Source organism: Manis javanica, chromosome 12 (assembly GCF_040802235.1).
Source record: "Manis javanica isolate MJ-LG chromosome 12, MJ_LKY, whole genome shotgun sequence".
Lineage (NCBI taxonomy): Eukaryota > Metazoa > Chordata > Mammalia > Pholidota > Manidae > Manis > Manis javanica.
The window spans coordinates 31,024,968-31,052,654 of NC_133167.1; the positions used below are offsets into that span (position 1 = coordinate 31,024,968).

Consider the following 27,687-nt stretch of genomic DNA (forward strand, 5'->3'; position numbering starts at 1 on the left):
ATAGCGCTTAAAAGTTTAAAATAATGTTCAATCATGTAAGGTTGAAGTCTTTCAAATTTAGTATCCTAATGATTTGTAGTAGTAAATGTAATTAATTACACAGACTATTCAATCACATCCAGTACTTTAAAAATCTCTGAACGAAATTTCTACTTTCTGTCTGCTTATCTGTATTTCTAAACTTTCTACAATTATCTTAAAAAATTTTTAAGCTCAACATGAAAGTAAAACATTACTACTTTTTCTTAGAACACAGAAATCTAAATTAGAAAATCTACATTTTTGTCCCTAAAGTGCTCATTCACTAGAAAGCTGAAATTTTATAATTTGAACCTATTTATAATTTATATTTTGATTAGAACCCTAAGTCAAAATTATTGAATAAAAAAGTATAAATTTACCTCACAATGACATCATAAATTAAAATAGTATGTATCTTTCCTACCCTTCAAATGTTTAGTGTATCAGGAAAGAATATGTGGTAGTTAAATTAAATGCATCAAGTAAAACTACATTTTTTTTTAAACACAAACTGTTTTGAAATGCTTGAATGACTTTTGTGTGAAATGCATGGATGTTTATGCTTTGGTTCAACCTAAGTAGATAACTCTACCAGTTTGAATCTTAAGTACAAGACATAAATCAAAAGAAAATGGTGACATTCCTTAGACACAGGTAAGAAGCTGTTTTCCATATTTTAAAAGAACTACCTATATAAAATATATTTAAGAGCAGAGCTCCCTATTTCCCTTGATGAAAAAGAAGTGGCACATTGAAAGATGAATTCCATTATTTTTAATAACTAAGGAGAAGATGAGAAAAACAGAGTTAACTTTTCTCTGAATTCTGACACCTTCAAAGGAGCTCATGTATGTTTTGGAAAGTTTCAGTGTTTCACACAGTTCCCCACATCCTAATAGATTCTGAATGACCAAAACAAAATTGTCACCAAAAAATTATTATTTTCACAAAATAAATCAAAAGTTTTTATCAAAGCCTCTGAGTATAATGAGAGGCAAAGTTAGGCAAGCCAACAAATTCAGACACTGCAAGGCATTGATCTCTAAGCACTTTAGTTTACATTTTTTTTAAATGAAAGACTACTGGAAAAAAAGTGTGGCACCTGATTCCAAATATACCCTCTTAAAATTCGGAATGATTCTACTAAAGGAGAATATTTTAAATGGCAACTACTAAATACCAATGATTAAAGCAAGTAATGATTCTTTTCAGTTATTCTAAGTCTTAATATTTTTCTGGAACACAGAGAAAGTCTAGTAATCCACATCCTAACAAGTACACACATAAAACTATTCTTCATTTTATAATATATTCTAATAGTGGACCCTGCAATATTAGAAATGCCATCAGTATACATAGAAAAAATAAAGAAATAAAATATTTACCATTAATTTATCTATGAGTGAAAGGGATTATACATATATGTATATATGCCTCAGCCCATGAGTTTGAAGCTGACCTAATAGGAAACCTCAGTCTTTTCCTCCTAAAATGAGGAGCAAGACAAGTATGGCTCTTATTTCAAATACACAGAACATCATGTAGAGTTATTAAACAATATAATTAGGTAAGAGAAAACAACCGAAGGCAGAAGAATAAGGAAGAAGTCTCCACTTTCTATAGGAGATTTTCTAGATTCAGGAAGCTGGATGAAAAAGTTGCTCAGTCACAAATTAGTCTCCAATGCCCTCTTCAGATGTAGCAAAAAAAAAAAAGAAGAAAACCTTCCAGAGTTTGGAACCAAGAGCAATAGATAACAAGTGGCTTGTGCAGTTACTCCCAATGAATAGAACCAGAGTCGAATCATGAACATTTTTTCTATGTAGATTAAGGGGAACAGGCAACATTTATTCAGTTTTCAGGATTGCTATGAGCCAGTGCTCCCATGTGCCTCCCATTCTTCCTCTTTTTCAAGAACCTTCATTGTGACATTCTTCACATACAGTCTCACTACTGTATGTTGAATTTGGGGGGCCAGATATCAATAGTGTCTTCTGAGGTCACAGGTCTCAGTATTAATAGAAATCATAACTGGTTTCTTGTATATCACAAGATGTTGGGTTTCAAGATTGCTATCAAGACTGGATAAGACTCTGGAGTTTTTCAGAAGGACGTGAATTAGATTGTGAATATGGGAGGGATATGAATAACTGTAATCAAGAAATCAGACTGTGGTAGGCTGGATCCTTGGCCCCAATTTTTCACTCCTTTGTAGTAAATTTGTCATGTAATTTTATGATGGGAAAAGGAAGCTGCAGAAAAGGCAAAATAGCAGCTGTATGTCAGATATTGACCAAGGTTTTTGCTACTGGAACTGGGGTCCAAGAACCCTGGGGGTTATTAGAAATATTTTCCAGGTCCATAAATTCATTATAAGGATTTTTTAAGTTTGTGTTTTCATTTCTATTAATTTTTTAATTAATTCAAGCATATTATAGTTGACTTCCTCGTAACTAGTACTATTACTCAGTTTCAGTGGTCACATTTGCATTGGTAGTACCAAGTGATCACCAGTGACTGTTACTCTATAGAGCAATATTTTTCAAATTATAAACAGATTCTTGGCAATCTCTTAAGAGACTCTAGAGTAGTGCTATGCAAAATGTGATACACAGACCAAAAATGGTCCTTGGCCAGGTAAGCACAAAAATCAAGAGTAAACATTTTAAAACTTTAGAAGTTTGGCATTAATTTTAGGTCTGTTGAATTTAATTAAAAAATAAAATGGGGACTTGTATTTTTAACATCTTTTTTTCCCACTCCTTTTAGTACTTCAGTAAAGTCACAAATAATCTCTGAACTCTCAAATTCAACACATGTTCCACAATGCTTTTCTTTACTATGTTGAATTTGACACTGCTGACCAGCCCCTTCTTTGTAACATCTTTCTACTTTATAAGGCAACCACTTACTCCTGGTTCTCCTCCCATTCAAACTCCTTACAACTCTTCTTCCTTTATCATCTTCTTAAATGATAATGTTAAGTGCTATCAATCTACCCTCTACCAGAGAAATTTAAAAAGGAAAAAACAAGAAATCTTCATGGACCTTAGCAACTTTTTAGAGTGGTGCATAAGCTCAAGTCGAACATAAAGGCAATATTCCTTTCCTAAGGGCTACTCTCATGTCCACTGATAGACCCATTTCTTGCTTTCCCATCTAAATTCCTAAAACGAACAGGTAACTGGCAACCACTACTACTGAGCTGCTAATGATTTTGTTTTGCTTTGCTTAGAGTAGAACAAGATTACTTTCCTTACATAAAAAGTCATTATTAGGCCACAGAAAATTAAGATTTCTATACTTTGCACGTACTAGAAATTTATTAAATGTGGATTAAATTATAAGGGTGGATGTATACTGGTGCTTCACTTAGGATTATAATCAAGATTGTACAGATTATAATTTTCTCATTAGAAGGATATTCCTTCATTGCATTTTTTCAAATATATGTATGAAGAGATACTTGCCTTTATCTGAACAAAACAGCTGTAAATTCTATTTTCTTTATGAAGCAAAGCTTTTATTCCGAAAAGGAAGTTTACTCTGAGTTCATTACAAAACTATCTATTTCAGTCATATTCCATATTTAGCAGGACAAAGGGCAACAGCAGGAAATACAGCATCACCAAGGTCCAAAACAAACTTGGTTTAGAGTAAAAAAATACATATGTAAAATCATTCTTAGGATATTAAGCACTATACTTGAAAGAAAATTACACAGATTAAAAATTAAAAATTAAAGTCACAGCTTTAACACTACCAATAAAGAGAATACTGTCCTCTATTATTATACAGTTATAAAGGCAAAATGGGAAGTAATCTTGATCACACACTCTTACATCCATACGTGTATTTTTAAATAAATATATGCATTTTAAAAATAAATAGTAAAGATTACATTTTTATATTTCTTACCCTTGTGATACACTTATATACAATCCATTTTTCTCAACACCTTTGAGAGACATGCAAAATAGTTATTTTTTCCATTTGACAGATGAGAAAACTGAAATACAAAGAAACTATGTGACCTGTTTTCAGATCCTTAAGATCAGAAGCAGAACTGGGACTACATTTTGGCTCTAATTCTGTGCTTCACAAAACTTTTCAGTGTAAATTGAACCTCAAAAAAAAAAAGCTAAGGAAAAGAATGAACCATAAATTTCAACCCACATTGTCACACACATTTCAAAATGCCACACTTTTAGGTCACTTTGTACCTTTTTACTGAGTTAATGCATTTGATACTTTCCATTAGACTGAACCAAAATAACTTAATCTTATCAAAGAAGAGGCTCATTTTCTCTTCTGCATACTACAGTGACCAATTTAGCACTCCCAAAAGGCTAAAGGTCAAACAGAAACATATTCTTATGCCTATCCAAAGGAAGTTGAGATAAGGACTTTATGATGATACATATATGTCTTGTTCTATGCAATATATGAATTCCAAAAGGTTGTATAATAATGTAGGCACCAAAATTTTTCTCAGCACTGTCTCACCTACTATAAGCACATTAAGTGAAGAAACAATGTCAAAAGATACAGGAAATAATATGGTGCCCTAAAACAGAAAATAGGAATAAAAATCTATAGATATCAAAAATATAAATCAATTTGCCTTCTCTACTTGAGAAAAGTATGTTCAGACAAGTAGTTTATTACTGAATTAAAATACAGAAACAAGATTAAACCTGTTCAAATTAATGTCTAACTTAGAAAAGCTATATGAAATGCACTGTTAATGAAATCCTTGACCGGGGGGTGGGGATTGCAGTTTAGAGACACAAAAAATTACGACAACATAATTTGAATATTAGTAGTCTTACGTACTGGTGAAAGAACCTATAGAAAAGCAGGCACCTGGGCAATCAGAAATAATCCTGACTGTATTATACAATAATACCTACATGAAGTTAACAAAGAACCAACAAGGAAGATGCATATTTCTAACAATGTAATTAAACCCTATTCCTAGAAGGAGAAAGTAAAAAAGTTAAACCTGAAAAGTTTGGTTACAAAAACAAACTGCCAAGTTTTTCACCCAAATTCTTTTCAAATAATAAGGGAATAATATGTGGGGACTCATATACTAAAAGCTGAAACCAGTAATTTATTTTCATTGTACTTAAAAATCTTTAATTGCTAGTATTTAGGCTTGCAAATGAACCCAAACTAATAGGTAGAAGACATATATTCTTAGTATTTCTTTGATCAAGCAGTATTATCCAAGGGTTATTTCTTACATAGTTCTATTTAAACACCCACTAAACTTTTATAATTCTCAGTGGCAACTTTTAAAACATCACACTACATAGAAACACTATGATGGTATGTAAAAAATTGACCTATTGCTAATACACTGCAGAATACCTATGTCAAGATTACCAGAGGCAAATATGGAGAATGTCCTAACCTTACTGTTCTGAAACAGACCTTTGCAAATCTTCAAAGTTTTCTTTAATTAGGTATGTGTACAATGTTTGGTATGGATAACACACCAACTAGGGCAGCAAAATGGTAGATAATGTTAAAATTTTAATCACTAAAGATGAACCTGATCCTCAAGAAAAATAACTGGTCACCTTAGTTACATGCTAGTAAATCAAGTCATTATTCTGAAAACAGAGGAAGAATCAAATATTTACTCTGGCTGTCATCCCTTTAAGGAGCTGTCATCAAATAATTGATGAGGGGACATTTCTCTATATATATTCTACTAATAAATAATGAAATGATAGAATTGGAGTATCAGTTTTGCAAACTCCTAGGGAAATAATTAATGGATGTAGGCAAAACTCACTGATGGCCAGGACACTCATGAATTATTCTAGCCTCCCCACCACCAAACATGAACCAATCAAGCCTGTAGATCTTCCAGTTTACAGACACCAGTAGAGAGGCACAATTAAAATCAAGGTAATTCAACCAGCAAAACCCAGATTAACAGACATTTTCAACAAAAGGTAGTGTGTATTTTTGTTTAAATATTGACTCAAACTGTGGGAAAATAAGGACATTTACTATACTAACAGGAAAACTTGAACACCATCCAAATATTTTATGTTTTTAAAGTATTACCATATTGTGATTATGTTTTTAAGAGGAGTATTTTATAAATATAATTTTTAGTATTTATGGATAAGATCATATGTTGTCTGGAATTTGTTTTAAAATAATTCAGGAGAAGAGACAGGGTAGTGGAGGTTTATAGATGAAATATTACTGAACATGAATTAATAAATTATTGAGCAGGGTGACAGATACAAAAGGGTTCACTGTAGTATTTTCCCTATTTGTACTTGCTTGAAATTTTCAGTTAAATAGAAACTTAAAAAAGAAAGATGAACTAAAAAATTCTATATGATAATCCATAGAATAAGAACAAAAAAACTCCATGTCTCTCAGAGGTCAAAACAAACAAATGAAAATCTTAATGGTGAAGCATTCTCCCTGTACACAAACCATTATTCAACAAATGAGACCCAAAGAGGTAAGTCTTGCTCAAGGTCACAAAAAGCAGCACAGCCAAAATTACATTCCACAAACAGCAAACCTAGAAAGAGATATTCTAAGTTGGAGCTAAGTTAAAAGAAGAGCTGAGCATTCCTGAAGTAGTCTGAAAGCCCTCAAAGGCATAAAAAAAAAGGGTCTTAAATTAATCAGGTGAAAAACAGGTCAAGTGGTTTGAAAGATTATATGCTAGAGTGAGAGCAATAAGGCTAGATACACAGTACAGAGAACAATTGGCAAAAAAACTGAGACGCAAAGTATTTGGTAATCATCCTCAGTGAAGAGCAAAAGTGTTCTCTGTATACTGTACATATTTGGAAACTACTTGTGAATATTTGGAAGTTACTTGATCAGGGTGTTTGCAAAAAAGAAAGTTAGCTTTCAAGTAGCTTACTCATGAACTGGTGAAACATAAAAGTCATTATTTTAAATCACGATTTTTTTAAAACAGTTGGAAAAAACTAGATCTTATTAAGTGCACAAATGATGTAAATTTTAAACATAAAAATGGGATTTAGCTTCCTATCTAGGAATAGGCTTCAAAATTTGACCATGAAGAGACTTCATTATTAGTATACTCAGACATTTTCACAAGAGTAACAATTCTTACTTAAAATCCTTCAAGAATAAAATTCTGTGTATGCCAACAAACTATCTTTTCAGTAAGCAGTGTCACTTAAATAACACATGAACTTGATCTAGAAACAGCATAACTAATTAATAAAGCAATGTAACCCCATTTACTTTGTCATTCTGAAAATGTAAAACCTAGTAAGCTTGATGTACTTTCAAATAAGTCTTTTTTAATTTACTAGATATTCACACTAAAAAGAATTTCAATTTTTTGCTGGCATGTGTTAGTGACAATTTTCAAAAATGTCGTAAACTAGATTCCTTTTTATTGGAAGAGTAGTCTATTTTTAAAAAGACATTTCTGGCATTAAGTTACACAGGACTAAAAATTACTTTAGAAATCCGTATTAAACATTTTGAAGTATATGTACTTCAGTACTTAAGAAATACCATACCAGGAAGTGAGAGAAAAAATTCCAATGTGACCACTAAAATTCAGTATTACAGATAACTGGACTGTTTGTGAATAACTTGTACTTAAAAGAGCTAAAAGCATAAAAAAGGATCTCAAAAGGATAATGCACACAGAAGCTGAGACTTGAGAACTTCACCACACAGACCTAAAGTAACTTAAGTAGTAAATTAGATGTTTTCTCTTAACTCTTGCCAGTACTTTTAAAGTAGTAAAGTAGCTCCTCTCTTGAAAAGTATGTTTTAAGTAGTCCCCTCCCCTCCAATAACCTAAAATTAAAGCTTACATGTAAAAAGTCACATAAAAACAAAGGGAGGAAATAAAACTATTTTTGAATGACAAAAACAAAAATATTAAGGAGTCCTAACGGATAAGAGCATGGACTTAAATTAGGCAGTACTGAGTTCCAGGCTCAGTTCTACTTCTCACTAGCCTTTAACTCTCCATCAGTTTTCTCATCAGTAAAATTGGTAATTACAACACCCATCTCACAGGATTCTTTGAGGATCAAATGAGACAACGCTCCTAAGGAGCTAACATCATGGCAAGCTTACCATAACCACCTTAAATAATCCTTTTTATACAATTTAAAAAGTTAATTATGAAAAAAAAATGGCCTTCTTGTAAAAATACCTCTATCCTACTACCACTAGCAGAACAAAAAGAAAAACACAAACAAAAGTTATGCTTATTTTTCTCTTAAGGTCATAATTTTCCTTGTGTAATTTTGGGATCACAAAAGACAAATATCAAATAACATCACAGTATTTGTAATATAACATAAATTAGTAGTATGCCAATATTGTGTGTGTGAAAAAGTGGAAAAGAGAAGAATCTTAGGTTTCTAAGTTTTTGGGTCATTACTATGAATAAAACACCACTATCCACTAAATACAGTGGTAATAGGACCAGTCACAAAATTCTATAACAAAGTATTTTGAAATTTAAAAATAAAAAGGAAAGCAGTTACCTTTGTACAATAAAGCATCCAAAGTTCAAAGAGCCTCTCTCTGGATGCCATTCTGGTTTTCACTCTGGCACTTATATTTTTCCTCCAAAAAAAAAAATTATGTTCAAGACCACAGCATGTTCACTTTATTTTCCAAGTTTTTCAGCCGTTACAGTAAAAGCTCAAAGCAGTAGGGAAAACAAAAAAAAAAGAAAAACAAATGGACTGTCTTCTGGTCAATAAAATTCAGTTTCAGCAATTACTCCAACTTATCTTCATCAGCGGTAATTGGGCAATTAAACAAATCTGCCAAAGAAAAAAATACACAAAGGTTTGCTAGAAAAAGAGGCCAAATTAAAAATTTAGATTTATCAGAACTAGAGATTCATCTACTTCACTTTCCACAAACAGCCGGCTGCGCTTCTATAATGACTGATTAGATTTCACAGAGCTAAACACAGTATTTCACATCAACATAAAGTCAGAATCCTCTTGAGCCGACTCATAAAAATGAGTACGCATAACCAAAAAAGCGACCAGTGATAATAAACAGCAAGACGCCATTCCCACTTAACATTTTCTATAAACATTACAAGCACACTTACGACGGACGTATTTCAAAGACACTAAATCCCTTAGAATTTTCTAGTCTGCTTCTTAAAACTTGGGAATGTTTGTCTCAGCGTTGCAGGGCAGGGCGTGGGGAGAAGGGTGAGGAATTCCTGGTTTGTTTGCTTTAACAATCCTCAGTGAGTAAAAGTCGACCTGCCCACCTGGCCTCTGCGTTTCCATCCAGGAAAAAGAAAGCAGCTCACGGGCACTGGGCAAGAAAAACACCCCGGGAAAGCCTCCGAGTGTTCTCGGGCATCTTTAAATTTCCTTCTCGCATCCCGGGAAAGCCTCCGAGTGTTCTTGGGCATCTTTAAATTTCCTTCTCGCATCCCAGACAACCGAAACGGAGGCAAACTTAAGGTGTGTCCAGTTGTCAAGAGAAGCTTCGGAAACGGACCACGCGACCTCGGCGCCTCCCGACTCGCTATCCTCGCCCAGGCGACCGCGTCAGGACACACCCGGGTCCACCTCGCCCCCTCACAGCCGCCCCTCACTCCACAGCGCGGTCACCACCAGGCACCCGAAGCTCCCCCACTTCTGCCACGCGGCCCCCTCTCCTCTCCGACCCGCACCCCCTCACCGCGCTCACTTGGGGGTGGTGCCGCCGCCAAAACGCCGTCTAACTTGCTTACTTCGCCCCCTTCCCAAGCTGAAGCCCTGTGTCATCCCGCAGCTGGGCAGGCAGGTCGGGGAGGGAGGTGGGGCAGCAACGGCGCGAGGCGGGGCGCAAGGGCCGGGAGGAGCCAGGGGCGGGGCTGCCCCCTCGGCTAAAAATTCCGGCCTCTAAGGATTTACCCGGCCCGGGGCCCTCGCTGATCATTGGTCCCGCAGGCGTGGAAGGGGAGGGGTGACGTGAACCCCGCCCCAGCATACCTGCGCAGTCGCAGTCGCCCCAAATCCTGAAGATGGCGTTGCTGGCGGCAGACCTGCAGTTCCAGTCGTTCTCCGACTGGAGCTGTAGGATGACGAACTTGCTGACGTTTACGCCCCGCCACCGCTGCTGCTGGGGACGAGCGGACGTAGCTTTTGGCTGATGGCGTCATTTCCAGGGCTCAGCTGAGGGCGGGGAACACTATAGTGATAACTAAAAGGGGTTTTTGTTTTGAATGCTTGTGAAAAGGGGATTCGTCCTGGGAGCACATAGCAGAAGTAGACGACTGCTTCCCCGTATCCTTTCCCCTTATCGCGTCTGCCCCGTACTCTCGCAGCCCCCTAGTGTCAAGTACAAAGAGCTTGTTTTGCCCAGTACTAAAAGCTTCAAAAAGGTTTTGTTCTCTCAGGGAAAGAAAAAAAGAAAATGTCTGCACTTAATAGAAAACAGACAATTTGCAGGGGTGGAAAGTTGTTTAAAGGGTAGGGAAGACGCATAACTGATCAGGTTTGCTGCACCTAAACATTTTTTAAATTTTATTGTGAAAAATGTCAAGCACAAAGATAAAGTAGTATAATGTCTCATCTCGTTTCATCTATCCCAGCAGATGGCAAATTGTAATGATAAAGAGCAAATATTTTAGGTTTTGGAATCCATCCTGCTTGCAACGTAATTAACAAAAATCAAAATGAGAATAGCATTTCATGGTATGTGAAAATTAGATGAAATTCAAATTCCAGTGTTGTAAAGTTAGTACACAGGCATTCTCATTCCTTAACTTTTAATAGCTGCTTTCAGTCCAAGATGGCAGACTTGAGATTTCAAGTAGATGTTTGCAAATTGTGCCTTTCAGTATCTCTCCTTGGTTGTCTAACAGGAATGTGAAACTTAATATGTGAAACATTTGGGGGTAAAGGGAGAAATTACCCTTCCTTCAGGATCCCCTGTTTAGTAATGAGCAATTCCATTCTTCAAGTTTCTCAGTCCAAGAATCTAGGATGCATCCCTGCCATATTTCTCACATTCACTCTAATCCTTTCAGCTGTATCTTCATATAGGCCCAGAATCTAACCATTTTTCTGTACTACCACCTCCACCACCCTGATGTGACTTAGCACTCAGTCTCTTCCGTATTATTGTAATACTCTTCCAATTTGTCTTCCTGACCGCCTGTGCACTCTTCCCACCCCTGGATTTTTTCAACATAGCAACCAGAGTGATTTTCTCACATAGAAACAAGAAGTCACTGTCCTACTAAAAAAAACCAGTGGCTTCCCATTCTACTACTTAAAACAGCCATCAGGGACCTGTGTTTTCCCCCCACACTTCCCTCTCTAACTTCTTGAAATATTATTCTGGCCTTCTCTTGGTTCACTCGACACCTGGCTTCCTTGCAGATCCTCCAATTCACAAAGTTCACTCCATTCTCAGGTATTTACATAAACTATCCATCTACCTGGAATGCTCTTTCCCCATAGGTTCATACACAATCTTCAAGTCTCTGCTCAAGAATCACTTTGTCTGTTGCTCTAATCTGTAGCTTTGTGTCCTCCCAAAATTCTTATGTTAACATCGTAATCCCTAAAGTGATGGTATTAGGAGATAGTACCTTTGGAAGGTAAATAGGTCATGAGGGAAGAGCCCTCATTAATGGGATCAGTGATCTCATAAAATAGATTTCACAGAACTCCCTAGCCATTTCTAGCCCCGCTAGTTGATTTTTCTCTTTTCCATCTAATAATTCTAATACCAAGGCTGGTACCCATCACAGTTCTGGGATCATCCCAGTGTAGTATCTCCTTTCCTTTTCACTCACACAAAATTGCACTGGATTGCAGTGGAGGATTAAGCAGTTCTTTTACTGAAGGTGTCCCAAAGCTATAGGGAGTCAGGGCAAGATCAGGAGTTACTTTGTTTAGTTGTTTCCCTATACCACGAACAAGGAAGCACAATACCTCACTGCATAGGTTTAAATAAGATGGGTCTCCTAGATAATCCCCAGTTCCCTTAGCTCTCCCAGTGTTCATCAGTTCCATGTGCTCCTTCCAAAAGTCCTATCTTTAAGCCATTCCACTTCAATGTCCCCATTATCTTCACAGAATAAGAAAATGTGAGCCCCAGTGCCCTCTTGAATCTCTCAAATTCTGTTGCATTGAGATGGCATCTGGGTGACAGCTAGACGCCAACAGTCTTCCATTGCTGGGGTTTCTAATGGCTTAGTTATTTTATCCACAAAATGGGCTTATTTGGAAATAGCAAAGAATTGCAATTTGGGACATGCAAGCTACAGCAAAACCACAGGAAGTCCAACAAACAAAGGAAAGAAATGTTATTTAATGGAGAAGATGGAGGAAATTGGAAGGGATTGTTTTGAATGAAAGTCCATAGGAGAAAAGCAAGAGTTCAGGGTGAAGACAGTTTCTCATTGGCTGAGTTGCAAGAGTAGTCAATTTCTTGTAGGAGATGTATGGTACATCTTTTCCTTTTTGGGGTCTGTGATTGATGATTCTGTCCTGTTGATGATTCTTCTATTGGTGTCTATAATGGATAACTCTTCCTGTAATTGACATTGAGGGTCAGTTGGCTCCCCTTTCTAGCCTCCTGACTCCACTTTAGTTAGGTTTCCCTGCATTAATTTTCACTGGTTTTATTAATGGATCCTTCAACAGCACTTTGATATCTCTTCCCCAATGAAACCACTACCATTTTTTGTCTACACACCTGAAGGCAAACCCATTTGCCACCTTGAGAACACATTTTCTTAAAATGACTGTTACTTAGTTCAACCATTGTGGAAAGCAATATGGAGGTTCCTCAAAAAACTGAAAATAGAAATACCATTTGACCCAGGAATTCCACTCATAGGAATTTACCCTAAGAATGCAGGACCCCAGTTTGAAAAAGACATATGCACCCCTATGTTTATCACAGCACTATTTACAATAGTCAATAAATGGAAGCAATCTAAGTGTCCATCAGTAGATGAATGGATAAAGAAGAGGTGGTACATATACACAATGGAATATTATTCATCCATAAGAAGAAAACAAATCCTACCATTTGCAACAACATGGATGGAGCTAGAGGGTATTATGCTCAGTGAAATAAGCCAGGTGGAGAAAGACAAGTACCAAATGATTTCACTCATCTGTGGAGTATAAGAACAAAGAAAAAACTGAAGGAGCAAAACAGCAGCAGACTCACAGACCCCAAGAATGGACTAACAGTTACCAAAGGGAAAGGGACCGTGGAGGATGGGTGGGAAGGGAGGGATAAGGGATGGGGGGGAAGAAAGGGGGCATTACGATTAGCATACATAATGTGGGGTGGGGGGCACGGGGAAGGCTGTACAGCACAGAGAGGACAGGTAGTGATTCTACAGCATCTTACTATGCTGATGGGCAGTGACTGCAATGGGGTATGTGGGGGGAACTTGGTGATGGGGGGAGTCTAGTAAACATAATTTTCCTCATGTAATTGTAGATTAATGATACCAAAATTTAAAAAAAAGACTGTTACTTAACAGTCTTGTAAAACAACATGACTACCCGATTTTCATGACAAAAGGCATATTCATAAACTGTAATGGCCCTGCCTAAATCCACTGGATAGTCTATGCTAAATTAGTTTCTCATATGACGGCACAGTTGGGAGTTTCAGTGCACCTCACCAGATACAAGCTTGAAATGTTATAAAAGTAATTAATAATAAAAATTATATCTGTCAAGACAGACTATTCATCTCTCTCAATCTGGGGATTATCTCCCCACAGAAAGAATTTCATAAAGAGAGAAATTGTAATCTCGGGTTACTTTTTCATAATGATTCAGAACAAGCAATACTGATTAGATTAATTTTTTGGGTAATGGAGTCTTGTATAATAACCTGAATACAGTCATTTCCTCTATGGGCAACCTGCCAACTGGAGTACATACTCATTTCTGCTAGATACTTTCCCTTGGACAGAGTTGGAGACATATGAACAAGTTTTTGCTCTTCAACCTACCTTTTCATAAATTCTATCTTGGCCATCTCCCTTCAGTCTATACCTTTTCACTTAACCTGCCTAGAGGCTTGTCAGTTTTATTGGTCTGTTCCAAAAAACCAGCTTTTGGTTTTATTGATTTTCAATACTGATTTCCTGTCATTAATTTCATTGATTTCTGCTCTAATTTTTATTTTTTCCTTTCTAGCTCTTCTTTTTCTAGCTTCCTAAGGTAGAAGTTTAGATGACTGATTTTAGATCTTTCTTCATTTCTTATATATTCAATGCTATAAGTTCCTGTCTAAGCACTGCCTTTGCTGGATCTCACAAATTCTAGTAAGTTGCATTTTCGTTTTCACTTAGTTTAAAATATGTTTTAATTTCTCATGAGATTTCTTCTTTAACCATACGTTACTTAGAAATGTTTTGTTTAACCTCTAAGTATTTTGGGATTTTCCAGGTATCTTTCTATTATTGATTTCTAGTTTATTTCCATTGTGGTCAGAGAGCAGACATAATTTCTAGTCTTTAAAATTTGTTAATGTGGGTTTTATTGCCCAGAATGTAGTCTACTTGGTGAACGTTCCATGTAAGCTTGAGAAGACTGTGTATTCTGCTGTGAAGCAATCAACAGATCAACTATGTTCAGCTATGTCTTATCTCTGCCTCCTGGATCTGTCCGATTCTGATATAGCTGGTATCTCCAGCTATGATAGTGAATTCATCTATTTATCCTTGCAGTCTATCAATTTTTCTTCATGTATTTTGATGTTCTCTTGTAAAGACCATGCATATTAAGGATTGTTAGGTCTTCTTGGAAAATCGACCCCTTTGTCATTATGTAGTGTCCTTTATTCCTAACAACTTCTTTGTTTTCAAGTCTGGTATCTGAAATTAAATAACTATTCCTGCTTTCTTTTGATTAGTGCTAGCATGGTTTCTCTTTTCCCAACCGTTTGCTTTTCATCTGTATGCATCATTATATTTAAGTTGGGTTTCTTGTAAACAACATATAGTTGGGTCTTCTTTTTTAGTCCACTCTGGTAATTTCTATCTAAAATAGTATATTGACACCATTGATGTTTAAAATGATTGATATAGTTGGATTAATATCTATATATTTGTTAGTTTTCTATTCATTACCCTTGTTCTTTATTCTATTTTATCTTCCACTTTTTCTTCCTTTTATGGTTTTAATTCAGCATTTTATATGATTCCATTTTCTCTCCTTTCTTAGCATATCAGTTTTACATTTTTTACATTTTTAAGTGGTTGCCCTATAATTTGAAATATACATTTATTAGTAAGCTACTTCCAAAAAACCCTACACTGCAAAAGTCTTATAATAACAAAATGTTCCTAATCCTTCATTCCTGTCCCTTGTGACACTGCTGTCATTCATTTCATTTATACATAAGCATACATATGCCTATATATGCATAAGCATACACAATTGAATATATGCACTGTTGCTATTTTTATTTTTAACAATTATCTGTTAGATTATTAATAAGAAAAATAAATTTTTTGTTTCACCTTCACTTGTACTTTCTTTGATGCTCTTCCTTAGTTTATGTAGAACTCAATTTCTTACCTCCATTGTTTTTCTTTGCTCTGAAGAACTTCAGTTAACATTTCTTGCAAGACAGGTCTACTGGCAACAATTTTCCTCAATTTTTGTTTGACTAAGAAAGCCTTTATTTCCCCTTCATTTATGAAAGATAATTAAATAAGGTACAGAATTCCACATTGGTGTTTTTTTTCTCTTAGTGCTTTAGATACTTCACTCCACTCTCCACTTGCTTCATGGTTTCTGAAAATAAGTCAGATGAAATTTCTATCTTTGCTCCTTTTAAGTAAGGAGTTTTTGTTCCCCCTCTAGCTTTCAAGATAATTCTTTATTGTTGATATTATAGCACTTGAATATGATATACCTAGGTGTTTAGCTTTTTTGTCATTTATCCTCTTGGGCATTCCCTGAGATTCCTGGTTCTGTGGTTTGATGTCTATCATTACGTTGGAGGAAATTCTCAAGTCCTTATTTCTTCAAACATTTTTCCTGTTCCTTTCTTTTTCTTCTGGTATTCCTATTACACACATATTGGAACTTTTGTAGTTGTCCCACAGTTCTTGGATATTTTCTGGTGGTTTTTTCAATTTTTTTCTTTTTTCTTTTCCACTGTGGAAGTTTCTATTAACATATCCTCAAGCTCAAAAGTTCTTTCCTCAACCATGTCCAGTCTACTAATCAAAGGCAATATTTATATCTGTTACAGTGTTTTTTATCTGTAGGATTTCTTTCTCATCCTTTCTTAGAATATTCATCCCTCTGTTTACACTGTCCATCTCTCCTTGCATGCTGTCCAATATATATAATAGAAACATTAATATATTAATCATAACTGTTTTATATTCCATCTGTAATTCTCAACACCCTTGCCATATATGACGCTGGTTCTGATGCTTGCTCTGCACTCCAAACTGTGTTTTTGCCTTTTAGTATGCCTTGTGATTTTTTTTCAGTTTACAAAGCTTTACTTTTATTAAAGTATCATTGATATAAAATCTTATGAAGGTTTTACATGAACAGCACTGAGGTTTCAACATTCACTCATATTACCAAGGCCTCATCCCCACCCCATTCACTATCTATCACTGTAGTAAGATGCTAAAAAGTCATTACTTGTTATCTCCATGCCATACTGCCTTCCCCATAAGCTACCTATATTGTGAGTGCTAATTATAATGCCCCTTAATTCCCTTTTCCCTCCCTCACCACCCACCCTCCCCAGTCCCTTCCCTTTGGTAACCACTAGTGCCTTCTTGGAGTCTATGAATCTGCTGCTCTTTTGTTCCTTCAGATGATCAGGTGTGTGCCTATGGACTAAGTATTAATCCAGGCTAGACAAGGGCAGCAAGACATCCACGGATGCAGAAGATTTCTCTCAAAGCAGGGGGGGTGAGGTTCTGAGCCTCACCTCTGTTGATCCCCAAATTCTCACCTGATGGCCCCCCTGCGACTGTGCCTGTCTTAGGTTGTTCCTCCCTTGAGGAATCTTACCCGTCTCTGGCTAACCAGTCATCTTCCGGGGCCATACAGGGAAATGTAAAGTTGGTAAGTGAGAGAGAAGCCATATTGTTTGCAAAGGTTAGCTTTTTACTTCTTTGCAGATTTATGCCCTGTGGCTTCTATGCCCAGCACTTGTCTCGAGGTATCTTTACCACCTGGAGGAATTATGATACTCGGTAAATTCGATATGAGGCACGAATTCTATTTAAGGTTTGTAATTAGGAAGGAAGAAGAAAAGCTATAGATGTAGCATATGAAGGAAACTTGGGAGGATTGATTATTTCTTTGACATATCTTCTTGTATAGTACCTTAAGTATGTATAGGTTTTAAACTACTAACTAATTTGCACACACATATTAACATAATAGGAATACGGTGACATAAACAAAGCAAATCTATAATTACCAGCCATCTCCAGTGAAGCCAAGAAAACCATTTAGGCACCCTAGGCATTTGTGAAAATTTATCTATGATATGATGGATATTTTCCAACTGTACTTGAACCATCAGACAAATTAAAGCAGCCCATTTCTGGGATCTGTTCACATCCCATATGTTCTTTTAACCATAGATAGTCTATAGTCATGAGATTTTGGGGTGCTACAACTTGCACCCCTCCCAACTCCTGGTTGAGTTCCAACAGCACAGATCCAGTCAAATTCGTTGTCTCACTGTATGCACATGCCAGCCTAGACATCTCCCTCCTCCTTCTTATGGCAAGTCCAGGAGACGGTGGGCTGGATGCAGCCACAACCGCAGCATCGTCCGGATCCCTGTGGAGGCTTTTTGATGATCATCCCCCGGCACGAGTCCTCCAGAGAGTGCTGATGCCGGAAGCTCCTCCTCATATCGTATCTTAGTTCATTTTCTGGGTATCCAAGCTAGGCCTTGATCTTCTGCATAGAAACAAACAGACCCTTTGCCCACACTTTGACATGCCCTCTATACCACTGTGCAGAACTCATTGGAGGTCAGCACACAGTAACTGCTTTTTTTTTTTTTTTAATTAAGAGAAAGGAATATTATCAGAAAAGAGTACCTCCATAGCTGATCATCTGACACCCTTTAAGTGATCAACATTAAGGATATTTAAAGCATGCGTTGATCTTTGATTTACCAATAGTTTTATCCTGTCAAGGAGTAATCCCCCTTTTCTTTCTTTCTTTCTTTCTTTTTTTTTTTTTTAATTTTTAATCTACACTTACATGAAGAATACTATGTTTACTATGCTATCCCCTTTATCAGGTCCCCCCTAACAACTACATTACGGTTACTGTCCATCAGCTTAGCAAAATGTTGTAGACTCACTACTTGTCCTCTCTGTGTTGTGCAGCGCACCCTCCCCTTTCTCCCTCCCCCCCCTGCATGCTAATCTTAATACCACCCTTTTTCTTCCCCCCCACATCCCTCCCTGCCCACCATTCCTCATCAGTTCCTTTCCCTTTGGTACCTGTTAGTCCATTTTTGGGTTCTGTAATTCTGCTGCTGTTTTGTTCCTTCAGTTTTTCCTTCGTTCCTATACTCCTCAGATGAGTGAAATCATTTGGTATTTCTCTTTCTCGGCTTGGCTTATTTCACTGAGCATAATACTCTCCAGCTCCATCCATGTTGCTGCAAATGGTTGGATTTTTCCACTTCTTATGGCTGAGTAGTATTCCATTGTATATATGTACAACATCTTCTTTATCCATTCATCTACCGATGGACATTTAGGTTGCTTCCAATTCTTGGCTATTGTAAATAGTGCTGCGATAAACATAGGGGTGCATCTGTCTTTCTCAAACTTGATTGCTGCGTTCTTAGGGTAGATTCCTAGGAGTGGAATTCCTGGGTCAAATGGTAGGTCTGTTTTGAGCATTTTGATGAACCTCCATACTGCTTTCCACAATGGTTGAACTAATTTACATTCCCACCAGCAGTGTAGGAGGGTTCCCCTTTCTCCACAGCCTCGCCAACATTTGTTGTTGTTTGTCTTTTGGATGGCAGCTATCCTTACTGGTGTGAGGTGATACCTCATTGTAGTTTTAATTTTCATTTCTCTGATAATTAGCGATGTGGAGCATCTTTTCATGTGTCTCTTGGCCATCTGTATTTCTTTTTTAGACAACTGTCTGTTCAGTTTCTCTGCCCATTTTTTAATTGGGTTATTTGTTTTTTGTTTGTTGAGGCATGTGAGCTCTTTATATATTCTGGACGTCAAGCCTTTATCGGATCTGTCATTTTCAAATATATTCTCCCATACTGTAGGGTTCCTTTTTGTTCTATTGATGGTGTCTTTCGCTGTACAGAAGCTTTTCAGCTTAATGTAGTCCCAATTGCTCATTTTTGCTGTTGTTTTCCTTGCCCGGGGAGATATGTTCAAGAGGAGGTCACTCATGTTTATGTCTAAGAGGTTTTTGCCTATGTTTTTTTCCAAGAGTTTAATGGTTTCATGACTTACATTCAGGTCTTTGATCCATTTTGAGTTTACCTTTGTATATGGGGTTAGACAATGGTCCAGTTTCATTCTCCTACATGTAGCTGTCCAGTTTTGCCAGCACCATCTGTTGAAGAGACTGTCATTTTGCCATTGTATGTCCATGGCTCCTTTATCAAATATTAATTGACCATATATGTTTGGGTTAATTTCTGGAGTCTCTAATCTGTTCCACTGGTCTGTGGCTCTGTTCTTGTGCCAGTACCAAACTGTCTTGATTACTATGGCTTTGTAGTACAGCTTGAAGTTGGGGAGTGAGATCCCCCCTACTTTATTCTTCTTTTTCAGGATTGCTTTGGCTATTCGGGGTCTTTGGTGTTTCCATATGAATGTTTGAATTATTTGTTCCAATTCATTGAAGAATGTTGCTGGTAATTTGAGAGGGATTGCATCAAATCTGTATATTGCTTTGGGCAGGATGGCCATTTTGACGATATTAATTCTTCCTAGCCATGAGCATGGGATGAATTTCCATTTATTAGTGTCCCCTTTAATTTCTCTTAAGAGTGACTTGTAGTTTTCAGAGTATAAGTCTTTCACTTCTTTGGTTAGGTTTATTCCTAGGTATTTTATTCTTTTTGATGCAATGGTGAATGGAATTGTTTTCCTGATTTCTCTTTCTATTGATTCGTTGTTAGTGTATAGGAAAGCTACAGATTTCTGTGTGTTAATTTTGTATCCTGCAACTTTGCTGTATTCCGATATCAGTTCTAGTAGTTTTGGAGTGGAGTCTTTAGGGTTTTTTATGTACAGTATCATATCATATCAAAATAGTGACAGTTTAACTTCTTCTTTACCAATCTGGATTCCTTGTATTTCTTTGTTTTGTCTGATTGCCGTGGCTAGGACCTCCAGTACTATGATAAATAGCAGTGGGGAGAGTGGGCATCCCTGTCTGGTTCCCGATCTCAGAGAAAATGCTTTCAGCTTTTTGCTGTTCAGTATAATGCTGGCTGTGGGTTTATCATATATGGCCTTTATTATGTTGAGGTACTTGCCCTCTATTCCCATTTTGCTGAGAGTTTTTATCATGAATGGATGTTGAATTTTGTCAAATGCTTTTTCAGTATCTATGGAGATGATCATGTGGTTTTTGTCTTTCTTTTTGTTGATGTGGTGGATGATGTTGATGGATTTTCGAATGTTGTACCATCCTTGCATCCCTGGGATGAACCCCACTTGTTCATGGTGTATGATCCTTTTGATATACTGTTGAATTATGTTTGCTAATATTTTATTGAGTATTTTTGCATCTACATTCATCAGGGATATTGGTCTGTAATTTTCTTTTTTGGTGGGGTCTTTGCCTGGTTTTGGTATTAGGGTGATGTTGGCCTCATAGAATGAGTTTGGGAGTATTCCCTCTTCTTCTATTTTGTGGAACACTTTAAGGAGAATGGGTATTATGTCTTCTCTGTGTGTCTGATAAAATTCCGAGGTAAATCCGTCCGGCCCCGGGGTTTTGTTCTTGGGTAGTTTTTTGATTACTGTTTCAATTTCTTTGCTTGTAATTGGTTTGTTTAACTTCTGTGTTTCTTCCTTGGTCAGTCTTGGGAGGTTGTATTTTTCTAGGAAGTTGTCCATTTCTTCTAGGTTTTCCAGCTTGTTGGCATATAGGTTTTCATAGTAGTCTTTAATAATTCTTTGTATTTCTGTGGAGTCTGTCATGATTTTTCCATTCTCATTTCTGATTATGTTGATTTGTGTTGACTCTCTTTTTCTCTTAATAAGTTTGGCTAGAGGCTTATCTATTTTGTTTATTTTCTCAAAGAACCAGCTCTTGGTTTCGTTGATTTTTGCTATTGTTTTATTCTTCTCAATTTTGTTTATTTCTTCTCTGATCTTTATTATGTCCCTCATTCTGCTGACTTTAGGCCTCATTTGTTCTTCTTTTTCCAGTTTTAATAATTGTGATGCTAGACTATTCATTTGGGATTGTTCTTCCTTCTTCAAGTGTGCCTGTATTGCTATATACTTTCCTCTTAAGACTGCTTTCACTGCATCCCACAGAAGTTGGGGCTAAGTGTTGTTGTTGTCATTTGTTTCTATATATTCCTTGATCTCTATTTTGATTTGTTCATTGATCCATTGATTATTTAGTAGCATGTTGTTAAGCCTCCATGTGTTTGTGAGCCTTTTTGTTTTCTTTGTAGAATTTATTTCTACTTTCATATCTTTGTGGTCTGAAAAATTGGTTGGTAGAATTTCAATATTTTGGAATTTACTGAGGCTCTTTTTGTGAGCTAGTATGTGGTCTATTCTGGAGAATGTTCCATGTGCACTTGAGAAGAATGTATATCCTGTTGCTTTTGGATGTAGAGTTCTACAGATGTCTATTAGGTCCATCTGTTCTAGTGTGTTGTTCAGTGCCTGTGTGTCTTTACTTATTTTCTGCCCAGTGGATCTATCCTTTGGGGTGAGTGGTGTGTTGAAGTCTCCTACAATGAATGCATTGCGGTCTATTTCCCTCTTTAGTTCTGTTAGTATTTGCTTCACATATGCTGGTGCTCCTATATTGGGTGCATATATATTTAGAATGGTTATATCCTCTTGTTGGACTGAGCCCTTTATCATTATGTAGTATCCTTCTTTATCTCTTGTTACTTTCTTTGTTTTGAAGTCTATTTTGTCTGATATTAGTACTGCAACCCCTGCTTTCTTCTCACTGTTGTTTGCCTGAAATATGTTTTTCCATCCCTTGACTTTTAGTCTATGCTTATCTTTGGGTTTAAGGTGAGTTTCTTGTAAGCAGCATATAGATGGGTCTTGCTTTTTTATCCATTCCATTACTCTATGTATTTTGATTGGTGCATTAAGTCCATTTACATTTAGGGTGACTATTGAGAGATATGTACTTATTGCCATTGCAGGCTTTAGATTCGTGGTTACCAAAGGTTCAAGTTTAGCTTCTTTAGTATCTTACTGCCTAACTTAGCTCGCTTATTGAGCTGTTATATACACTGTCTGGAGATTCTTTTCTTCTCTCCCTTCTTATTCCTCCTCCTCCATTCTTCATATGTTGTGTGTTTTGTTCTGTGCTCTTTTTAGGGGTGCTCCCATCTAGAGCAGTCCCTGTAGGATACCCTGTAGAGGTGGTTTGTGGGAAGCAAATTCCCTCAGCTTTTGCTTGTCTGGGAATTGTTTAATCACGCCATCATATTTAAATGATAGTCGTGCTGGATACAGTATCCTTGGTTCAAGGCCCTTCTGTTTCATTGCATTAAGTATATCATGCCATTCTCTTCTGGCCTGTAGGGTTTCTGTCGAGAAGTCTGATGTTAGCCTGATGGGTTTTCCTTTATAGGTGACCTTTTTCTCTCTAGCTGCCTTTAAAACTCTTTCCTTGTCCTTGATCCTTGCCATTTTAATTACTATGTGTCTTGGTGTTGTCCTCCTTGGATCCTTTCTGTTGGGAGTTCTGTGTAATTCCATGGTCTGTTCGATTATTTCCTCCCCCAGTTTGGGGAAGTTTTCAGCAATTATTTCTTCAAAGACACTTTCTATCCCTTTTCCTCTTTCTTCTTCTTCTGGTATCCCTATAATACGAATATTATTCCTTTTGGCTTGGTCACATATTTCTCTTAGTGTTGTTTCATTCCTGGAGATCCTTTTATCTCTCTCTTTGTCAGCTTCTATACATTCCTGTTCTCTGGCTTCTATTCCTTCAATGGCCTCTTGCATCTTATCCATTCTGCTTATAAATCCTTCCAGGGATTGTTTCACTTCTGTGATCTCTTTCCTGACATCTGTGATCTCCTTCCGGACTTCATCCCACTGCTCTTGCATTTTTCTCTGCATCTCATCCCACCGCTCTTGCATTTTTCTCTGCATCTCATCCCATTGCTCTTGCATTTTTCTCTGCATCTCTGTCAGCATGTTTGTGATTTTTATTTTGAATTCTTTCTCAGGAGGACTAGTTAGGTCTGTCTCCCTCTAAGGTGTTGTCTCTGTGATCTTTGTCTGCCTGTAGTTTTGCCTTTTCATGGTGATAGAGATAGTTTGCAGAGCTGGTACAAGTGACCGCTGGAAGAGCTTCCCTTCTTGTTGGTTTGTGGCCTTCTCCTGGGGGAATAGCGACCTCTAGTGGCTTGTGCTGGGCAGCTGTGCGCAGACAGGGCTTCTGCTTCCTGCCCAGTTGCTATGGGGTTTATCTCCGCTGTTGCTGTGGGCTTGGCCTGGCTGGGGCTGTTCCTCCAAAATGGTGGAGCCCCGTTGGAGGGGGAGCGGCCGGGAGGCTATTTATCTCCATAAGGGGCCTCTGTGCTCCCTGCTGCCCAGGGGGTTAGAGTGCCCAGAGATCCCCAGATTCCCTGCCTCTGGTCTAAGTGACCTGTTCTGCGCCTTTACGACTTCCAAAAAGCACTCTCCAAACCAAAACAACAGCAACAATGAGAGAGGGAACAGAAAGAAAAAAAAAGGAAAAAACACACGATTTTTTTTTTTTTGTCCTCAGGTGCCGGTCCCAGGCACCCGCTCACTGGTCCTGCTGCCCTGTCTCCCTAGCACCAGGGTCCCTGTCCTTTCAAGGCTTCCAAAAAGCACCCACCCACCGGTCCCGCAGGGAAAGAACGCTCGATATTCTTTGTCCTCAGGCGCTGGTCCCAGGCACCCGCTCACCAGTCCCGCCGCCCTGCCTCCCTAGCACCAGGATCCCTGTCCCTTTAAGGCTTCCAAAAAGCCCTCGCCAAAAAGAGAGAAAAAAAGGGGAAAAACGCGCGATTTCCTCCGTCCTCAGGTGCTGGTCTCTGGCACCCGCCCACCGGTCCCACAGGGAAAAACGCGGGATATTCTTTGTCCTCAGGTGCCGGTCCCAGGCACCCGTTCACCAGTCCCGCTGCCCTGCCTCCCTAGCACCGGGGTCCCTGTCCCTTTTAGGCTTCCAAAAAGCACTCACAAAAAAGAGGAAAAAAAAAGGGGAAAAACGCGCGATTTCCTCTGTCCTCAAGTGCCGGTCTCAGGTACTTGCCCACCGGTCCCGCAGGGAAAAACGTGGGATATTCTTTGTCCTTAGGCGCCGGTTCCAGGCACCCGCTCACCAGTCCCGCCACCCTGCCTCCCTAGCACTGGGGTCCCTGTCCCTTTAAGGCTTCCAAAAAGCACTCGCCAAAAAGAGAAAAAAAAAAGGGGGGAAAACGCACAATTTCCTCCGTCCTCAGGCGCCGGTCTCAGGCACCCACCCGCAGTTCCACAGGGAGAAACGCGGGATATTCTTTGTCCTCAGGTGCCGGTCCCAGGCACCTGCTCACCGGTCCCGCCACCCTACCTCCCTAGCAACGGGGGCCCATCCCTTTAAGACTTCCAAAAAGCACTCGTCAAAAAAAAACCGCTCCCGTTTCTTTCCAACCGCCGGGAGCCGGGGGGAGGGGCGCTCGGGTCCCGCCGGTCCGGGGTTTGTATCTTACCCCCTTCGCAAGGCGCTGGGTTCTTGCAGGTGTGGATGTGTTCTGGATGTTGTCCTGTGTCCTGTGGTCTCTATTTTAGGAAGATTTTTCTTTGTTATATTTTCATAGCTCTATGTGTTTTTGGGAGGTGATTTCCACTGCTCTACTCACGCCGCCATCCTGGCTCCGCCTGTTCCTTCAGTTTTGCTTTGTTGTTATACTCCACAAGTGAGTAAAATCATTTGGTACTTGCCTTTCTCCACCTGGCTCATTTCACTGAGCATAATACCCTCTAGCTCCATCCATGTTTTTACAAAAGGCAGGAGTTTCTTTCTTTTTATATGCCTTGTAATTTCTTAATAGCCACATATGGTGTACTGAGTGAAAGGAACTGCAATAAATAGGTCTTTATTAATGTGGCGGTAAGGTGTAAGGCTGGAAAAGCTTTTATAGTTCTATGACTTATGTACCAGTCTTACAATGAGCATGTGCCTCAGAAATTTGCTTCACAAATGATTCTCAGTTTTCTCCCCATTAGGTGGGACAGGATGGCTAGAATGCACTGGCATTGGGTATTTCCCTTCTCCAGGAGTAGTTAGGCTCTGATAAATCCGAACAGTTTAGGCTCTGGTAAAGTCATTTCCCTTAATGTCAGACCTTGCCAAAAAGAACAGAATACTCCAGTTATTTTTAATGGTTCCTTTTCCCCTCCCCCTGCTAGAAGCATGATGAGATTTTTCTCCAGTATTTATTGTGAGAACCTGATCAAGCCTCAAGAAATAAACTCAAAAGTGTGTGGGTTGAGAGAGCCTTAAGGATGACATCATGAGAAGTGAGACAGAAGCCTCATCCCAAAACCACATATAGTATGAAAATATAGCCAATGCAACTAATCCTGAAAGAGAAACTGGAAAGGAGACTGCAACAGACTGCCTATATCTGAGGAAGAGAGAAGACCCCACAGAAGAGGGTAAAGTAGCAAAGCCACAATCTGGTGGGACCCAAGCCCTCTTCCCACCCCAGCTCACTGGTGGGAGTAAGAGAAATGGAGCAGGGAGGGGGTAGAAGCCTAGGACTGCTGAAAACCCAGCCCCAGAGAATGGCTCTGGAAGGACGAACCTACATTACATGGTGTTCTGGACATTAGTGAGCTGAAAATCAAACACAGGCAGAACACTTGAGAGACTGAGATTCCAGCTGCTTGTAGAAACAGGTACCCACAACTGGCTCCTCTGAGATGAAAAGGAAGGTGGGAACTTTCAATCACTTATCAACAGTGAGAGGGCTGCTAAAGGAGGAAGGGTTATACAGAGCTTGCTGCTCATTAGAAAGGACAGGTAGACAAAATCATCCCAGCACACTCAATCCAGCAGGTGGGGAAAGTTCAGGAGCCTCAGGCACTCCATCTCCCTGGCTGGCAACATGAATGGAGGTGCCCCATGTTGATATGCATCCTGCCTCTCTTTCCTCCTGGCTGGCATCAGTTCACAAACCTGCTGCCACCTCCATTGCACCAGGCAAGCCAGAGGGCAGCCCCTACGGCACCTACAGGGGCATAACACATAGGCTCCTCCCTGCACACTCAGCCCACTGGCACTGGCAGTGGAAGCAGGCACTGCAGTCAGAAAGAAGGAAAGAGTTCTTCCTTCCTGGCAGGCACTGGCACTGCTCGGAAGTGACCCTTGCCATCATGCCAGGTGCTGGGAAGCTCCAAAGAGTAGAGCTTCTGGGCAATAGAGGGTGCCACCTACATAAAGTTATTATTCCATAGAAACCATGGTAAATATGAAACAGCAAAGGCACCTGGTACAAACCAAAACCTCACAAACACCAGAAAGAGGGCTAGGTGAAACTGAAATCAGGAATCTTCCTGATAAAGACTTCAAAATAATAATCATAAGCATGCTCATGAAGCTACAGAAAAATGGTCAACTTCTCAGAGAAGACTTCAAGAAAGAGAAACTTTGAAAAATACAGTATCCAAAATGAAACATACAATGGAGGGATTTAAAGGCAGATTAGATGAGGTAGAGGAGATGGTAAATGTAATAGAGGAATACAAAGAAGCTGAGGTGCAGTGAGAACAAAGTACCTCCAGGAATGAAAGAATATTAAGAAAACTGTGTGACCAATCCAAACAAAACAATATTCACATTATAGGGGTATCAGAAGAAGAAGAGAAAAAAAAAGAGATAGAAAGTGTCTTTGAGAAAATAATCGCTGAAAGCTTCACCAATTTGGGGAAGAAAATAGTTTCTCAGCTTCTGGACCCACACAGATCTCCCAACAGAGGGGATCCAAGGAAGACAACACCGAGATATACAATAATTAAAATGGGATAGATCAAGGACAAGAACAGAGTATTAAAAGCACCCAGAGAGAGAAAATAGATCACATACAAAGGAAAACCCATCAGGCTATCAGACTTCTCAGGAGAAACCATACAAGCCAGAAGAAAGTGCAATGATAAAGTTAATGCAAAAAAATAGAAGGGCCTCAAAAGAAGAATATTTACCTGGAAAAATTATCATTTAAACTTGAAATGAGGATTAAACAATTTCCAGATAACCAAAAGTTGAGGTAATTTACCTCCCCCAAACTGTCTCTACAGTGTATTTTGGAGGGACAGCCATAGATGGAAGTGCTCCTAAGGCTAACTAGCTGTCACCAGAGAAAATAAAACCACAGGAAAGGAAGTAGACCAATTAATTACTAAGCAAATGCAAAATTAAATCAACTACACACAAGTCACTCAATGGA

The 27,687-nt window shown here is 38.5% G+C and overlaps 2 protein-coding genes across 8 annotated transcripts in view; both read right to left on the reverse strand.

The window, feature by feature from the left end:
- Positions 1–8,691, reverse strand: part of NBEAL1 (neurobeachin like 1) — a 241,124-nt gene extending 232,433 nt beyond the window's left edge. For both annotated transcript variants that reach the window (XM_073218321.1, XM_073218319.1), the window contains exon 1: positions 8,553–8,691. In XM_073218321.1, the coding sequence (XP_073074422.1) occupies positions 8,553–8,603 (51 nt within the window). In that variant the 5' untranslated portion in view covers positions 8,604–8,691. The remainder of the gene's footprint in view (positions 1–8,552) is intronic.
- CARF (calcium responsive transcription factor) overlaps positions 8,650–27,687 on the reverse strand; it is a 126,195-nt gene continuing 107,157 nt past the window's right edge. For all 6 annotated transcript variants that reach the window (XM_073218325.1, XM_037009211.2, XM_073218322.1 and 3 more), the window contains 3 exons: positions 24,949–25,018; positions 9,733–12,571; positions 8,650–8,837 (listed from right to left, as the gene is read on the reverse strand). The gene's annotated coding sequence lies outside the window, so the exon portion shown is untranslated. The remainder of the gene's footprint in view (positions 8,838–9,732; positions 12,572–24,948; positions 25,019–27,687) is intronic.